Source organism: Triturus cristatus, chromosome 10, assembly GCF_964204655.1.
Source record: "Triturus cristatus chromosome 10, aTriCri1.1, whole genome shotgun sequence".
Classification (NCBI taxonomy): Eukaryota; Metazoa; Chordata; class Amphibia; order Caudata; family Salamandridae; genus Triturus; species Triturus cristatus.
The window spans coordinates 1239267494-1239273493 of NC_140593.1; the positions used below are offsets into that span (position 1 = coordinate 1239267494).

General features: G+C 60.6%; 1 protein-coding gene across 1 annotated transcript in view; it reads right to left on the reverse strand.

Moving 5' to 3' along the window:
* Window positions 1-5408, reverse strand: part of GPKOW (G-patch domain and KOW motifs) — a 115330-nt gene extending 109922 nt beyond the window's left edge. Inside the window, exon 1 of the mRNA XM_085629871.1 lies at window positions 5129-5408. Coding sequence (XP_085485997.1) covers window positions 5129-5340 — 212 coding nt within the window. The 5' untranslated portion in view covers window positions 5341-5408. The remainder of the gene's footprint in view (window positions 1-5128) is intronic.
* Window positions 5409-6000: the final 592 nt, after the last annotated feature.

Genomic DNA, 6000 nt, shown 5'->3' on the forward strand with positions numbered 1-6000 from the left:
CCTCAGTACCATGCTTTGCTTACAACTCCCCTCACTACCTTGCACTGCTGTGGCTCCCCTCGCCTCAGTACCTTGCAGTGCTGTGCTTCCCCTTGCCTCAGTACCTTGCAGTGCGGCGCCCCCCCTTGCCTCAGTACCTTGCACTGCTGCACATCCCCTCGCCTCAGTACCTTGCAGTGCTGCACTTCCCCTCGCCTCAGTACCCTGCAGTGCTGCGCTTCCCCTCGCCTCAGTACCTTGGAGTGCTGCGCTTCCCCTCGCCTCAGTACCTTGGAGTGCTGCGCCCCCTCGCCTCAGTACCTTGCACTGCTGCGCTTCCCCTCGCCTCAGTACCTTGCACTGCTGCACTTCCCCTCACCACCTTGCAGTGCTGCGCTTCCCCTCGCCTCAGTACCTTGCACTGCTGCTCTTCCCCTCGCCTCAGTACCTTGCACTGCTGCACTTCCCCTCACACCTCAGTACCTTGCAGTGCTGCACTTCCCCTCGCCTCAGCACCTTGCAGTGCTGCACTTCCCCTCGCCTCAGCACCTTGCACTGCTGCGCTTCCCCTCGCCACCTTGCAGTGCTGCGCTTCCCCTCGCCTCAGTACCTTGCACTGCTGCGCTTCCCCTCGCCTCAGTACCTTGCACTGCTGTGCTTCCCCTCGCCTCAGTACCTTGCAGTGCTGCGCCTCGCCTAGGTACCTTTCAGTGCTGCGCCTCGCCAACTTGCAGTGCTGCACTTCCCCTTGCCTCAGTACCTTGCAATGCTGCGCTTCCCCTCGCCTCAGTACATTGCAGTGCTGCGCTTCCCCTCGCCTCAGTACATTGCAGTGCTGCGCTTACCCTCGCCTCAGTACCTTGCAGTGCTGCGTCCCCTCGCCTCAGTACCTTGCAGTGCTGCGCCCCCTCGCCTCAGTACCTTGCAGTGCTGCTCTTCACCTCGCCTCAGTACCTTGCAGTGTTGCGCTTCGCCTCACCTCAGTACCTTGCAGTGCTGCACCTCGCCTCAGTACCTTGCAGTGCTTCCCGTCGCCTCAGTACCTTGCACTGCTGCACCTCCCCTCAGTACCTTGCAGTGCTGCGCTTCCCCTCGCCTCAGTACCATGCACTGCTGCACTTCCCCTCGCCTCAGTACCATGCAGTGCTGCGCCCCCGCGCCTCAGTACCTTGCAGTGCTGCACTTCCCCTCGCCTCAGTACCCTGCAGTGCTGCACTTCCCCTCACCTCAGTACCTTGCAGTGCTTTGCCTCCCCTCATCTCAGTACCTTGCAGTGCCTCCCCTCACCTCAGTACCTTGCAGTGCTTTGTCTCTTGCCTCCCCTTATCTCAGTACCTTGCAGTGATTTGCCTCTCCTCACCTCAGTACCTTGCAGTGCTTCGCCTCACCTCAGTACCTTGCAGTGCATTGCCTCCTCTCACCTCAGTACCTTGCAGTGCATTGCCTCCCCTCCGTACCTTGCAGTGCTTCATATTCCCTCACCTCAGTACCTTGCAGTGCTTAATTTCCCCTCACCTCAGTACCTTGCAGTGCTTCATTTCCCCTCACCTCAGTACCTTGCAGTGCTAATGCCTCCCCTCACCTCAGTACCTTGCAGTGCTTACGCCTCCCCTCAGTATTTTGCAGTGCTTACACCTCCCCTCAGTATTTTGCAGTGCTTACACCTCCCCTCACCCCAGTACCTTGCAGTGCTTCGCTTCCCCTCATGTCAGTACCTTGCAGTGCTTCACCTCCTCTCACCTCAGTACCTTGCAATGCATAGCCTCCCTTCATCTCAGTACTTTGCAGTGCTTACGCCTTCCCTCACCTCAGTACCATGCAGTGCTTTGCCTCCCCTCACCTCAGGACAAGCAGTGCTGTGCCTTCCCTCACCTCAGTACCCTGCAGAGCTTCGCCTCACCATTCCTCAGTACCTTGCAGTGCTTCACCTCCCTTTACCTCAGTACCTTGCAGTGCTTCGCCTCAGTGCCTTGCACTGCTTCACCTCAGTACCATGCTTTGCTTACAACTCCCCTCACTACCTTGCACTGCTGTGGCTCCCCTCGCCTCAGTACCTTGCAGTGCTGCGCTTCCCCTCGCCTCAGTACCTTGCAGTGCAGCGCTTCCCCTCCTCAGTCCCTTGCAGTGCAGCGCTTCCCCTCCTCAGTACCTTGCAGTGCAGCGCTTCCCCTCGCCTCTGTACCTTGCAGTGCTGCGCTTGCCCTCGCCTCAGTACCTTGCAGTGCTGCGCTTCCCCTCGCCTCAGTACCTTGCAGTGCTTCGCATCTGGTACCCACAGCTCTCGAGTTTCCCACTCCATGCAGGAGTAACTCATCCTGTAATGCTTCTTCCTTTCCTTTGGGGTACTCGCAGCCCTGCACGTCCCCATTGGATGCACTGGACTAAAAGCTTCAGAATGCAAAGTCAACAGAAACTGGAATGGGTGAGTCTCTCAAACAAGGACCTGGGAACCCCGAGCCCTCTGGTGGCCTCTGCCCCCGAAAAGCTGGGTAGAGTACGTCTGGGACTTAGGATGGTTGTGTAGCTGCTGCACAGAATGCCACCCTTACTTCCTCTTTCAGCTGCTCGCTCACTTGATGTAAACACAGCAGGCAGTGTTCGCCATGCACCGGTCATGTCACCAGCTTTCAGTGCTGCTCCAACTATTATTCGGATTATATGGCGAAATTTGAAATTATCCCGGCCTTAAAAAAAGTCTCTATAACGTGTCATTCAAAATGTCACACATAAACATTTTACAAATGTGTACCCTATAACTCATGGAGATGTCACACACACAGAAAAACGGAACACTTTACACCTACGCTTGGAGGCCCTCCTGCCCACACCTCCCACCCCAGCACCTGCATGCCCTCCTGCACGCTCCCCTCACCCCCAGCACCGGCATGCCCTCCTGCCCACACCTCCCACCCCAGCACCTGCATGCCCTCCTGCCCACACCTCTCACCCCAGCACCTGGATGCCCTCCTGCACGCTCCCCTCACCCCCAGCACCGGCATGCCCTCCTGCCCACACCTCCCACCCCAGCACCTGCATGCCCTCCTGCCCACACCTCTCACCCCAGCACCTGGATGCCCTCCTGCCCACACCTCCCACCCCAGTACCTGCAGGCCCTCCTGCCCACTCCTCTCACCCCAGCCCTGGATGCCCTCCTGCCCACTCCTCCCACCCAGGCACCTGCATGCCCTCCTGCCCACTCCTCTCACCCCAGCACCTGCATGCCCTCCTGCCCACTCCTCCCACCCAGGCACCTGCATGCCCTCCTGCCTACACCTCCCACCCCAGTACCTGCATGCCCTCCTTCCCACTCCTCTCACCCCAGTACCTGCTGCCCTCCTGCCCACACCTCCCACCCCAGTACCTGCATGCCCTCCTGCACACTCCTCTCACCCCAGCCCTGGATGCCCTCCTGCCCACTCCTCCCACCCCAGCACCTGCATGCCCTCCTGCCCACTCCTCTCACCCAGTACCTGCATGCCCTCCTGCCCACTCCTCTCACCCCAGCCCTGGATGCCCTTCTGCCCACTCCTCTCACCTCAGCACCTGCATGCCCTCCTGCCCACTCCTCTCACCCCAGCCCTGGATGCCCTCCTGCCCACTCCTCTCACCCCAGCACTTGCATGCCCTCCTGCCCACTCTCACGCCAGCACCTGCATGCCCTCCTGCCCTCTCTGATGCCAGCACCTGCATGCCCAGTCCTCTCATCCCAGCCCTGGATGCCCTCCTGCCCACTCCTCTCACTCCAGCACCTGCATGCCCTCCTGCCCACACCTCCCACCCCAGTACATGCATGCCCTCCTGCCCACTCCCCTCACTCCACACCGGCATGCCCGCCTGCCCGCACCTCCCACCTCAGTACATGCATGCCCTCCTGCCCACTCCTCTCACCCCAGCCCTGGATGCCCTGCTGCCCACTGCTCTCACCCCAGCACCTGCATGCCCTCCTGCCCACTTCTCCCACCCCAGCACCTGAATGCCCTCCTGCCCACTTCTCCCACCCCAGCACCTGCATGCCCTCCTGCCCACACCTCCCACCCCAGTACCTGCATGCCCTCCTGCCCACACCTCCCACCCCAGCCCTGGATGCCCTCCTGCCCACTCCTCCCACCCCAGCACCTGCATGCCCTCCTGCCCACTCCTCTCACCCCAGCCCTGGATGCCCTCCTGCCCACTCCTCCCACCACAGCACCTGCATGCCCTCCTGCCCACTCCTCTCACCCCAGCCCTGGATGCCCTCCTGCCTACTCCTCTCACCCCAGCACCTGCATGCCCTCCTGCCCACTTCTCTCACCCCAGCACCTGCATGCCCTCCTGCCCACTCCTCTCACCCCAGTACCTGCATGCCCTCCTTCCCACTCCTCTCACCCCAGTACCTGCATGCCCTCCTGCCCACTCCTCTCACCCCAGCCCTGGATGCCCTCCTGCCCACACTTCCCACCCCAGCACCTGCATGCCCTCCTGCCCACACCTCTCACCCCAGCCCTGGATGCCCTCCTGCCCACACCTCCCACCCCAGCACCTGCATGCCCTCCTGCCCACACCTCTCACCCCAGCACCTGCATACCCTCCTGCCCACACCTCCCACCCCAGCACCTGCATGCCCTCCTGCCCACACCTCTCACCCCAGCACCTGCATACCCTCCTGCCCACACCCCCCACCCCAGCACCTGCATGCCCTCCTGCCCACACCTCCCACCCCAGCACCTGCATGCCCTCCTGCCCACCCCTCTCACCCCAGGACCTGCATGCCCTCCTGCCCACTTCTCTCACCCCAGCACCTACATGCCCTCCTGCCCACACCTCCCACCCCAGCACCTGCATGCCCTCCTGCCCACACCTCTCACCCCAGCCCTGGATGCCCTCCTGCCCACACCTCTCACCCCAGCCCTGGATGCCCTCCTGCCCACACCTCCCAGGACCTGCATGCCCTCCTGCCCACACCTCTCACCCCAGCACTTGCATGCCCTCCTGCCCACACCTCTCACCCCAGCACTTGCATGCCCTCCTGCCCACACCTCTCACCCCAGCACCTGCATGCCCTCCTGCCCACACCTCCCACGCTAGTACATGCATGTCCCCCCAGCACCTGCTTGTCCCTCACTCCAGCCATTACCCCAGCACTTAACTCCACACCTCCCCATCTCCTTACCTCACCACCTTGCTGTCCTCCACGCCTCGCACCCATTCCTTTCCCTCGGCCTGCTCTCCCCCCTCTGCTCCCGACAGTTTTTTCCGGGGAGCAGTACGGGTGAAGCCGAACGACAGCGGGGCCGGAGGAGCCCCGGGTGCTTTCTCCTCCGCCATCTTCGCTATCACAGCCAGGGTCAGGACACCTAATAAACTACAGCTCCCAGCATGCATCTAACAGCGGACACTCGTTGCTGCGGTCCCCATTTTGGAAATGCAGCGGTCTTCACGGCCATCTTGGAACGGGAAGGAGTCTCGTTCACCCAAAAGAGATTTGCATTATCGCCATTTTAGGATGGGGTTCTTCCCATGCACCACAATGGGCATCGTCACACTCTCCATTTTGGAACGGTACACTTTGAACGTGCTACAAAATGGCTATTAACACACGACTACGGCGGCCGTCTTGAATTGGGAGAGCTTGATTATGCGTCCACGCAACCCTGTATCCATAGGAGGAGCCCCATTGGTTCACATGAAGCGGCCCTTGCGTAGAGCTACGCGGCGCGCCCTACGGAGGCCGAGGTGGGTCGTTCCGATGGGTTCTCTTCTTTGTCATCAGTCATTACAGAAGGCTGTCCTGGGGGAAGGAGTCTTGATGGCGGTCTGCTCCTGTGGTGGAGCGCAGCCCCACTTACCCAGACATGCCAGTAGACCCGATTCACAGGAAGACTCCCGATGTTTGAAGCAGAAAATGGCTTTCTTTTACCTATCTCCCGCCTGAAATTGCATCTTCTTCAATTGAAGTCAATGGGGACATTACATTTTCCCTATTTCTATTTCAAAATCTCCCACTTCCCAGTCCTAAAATGTTGGCATGTATGCTCTTACCGG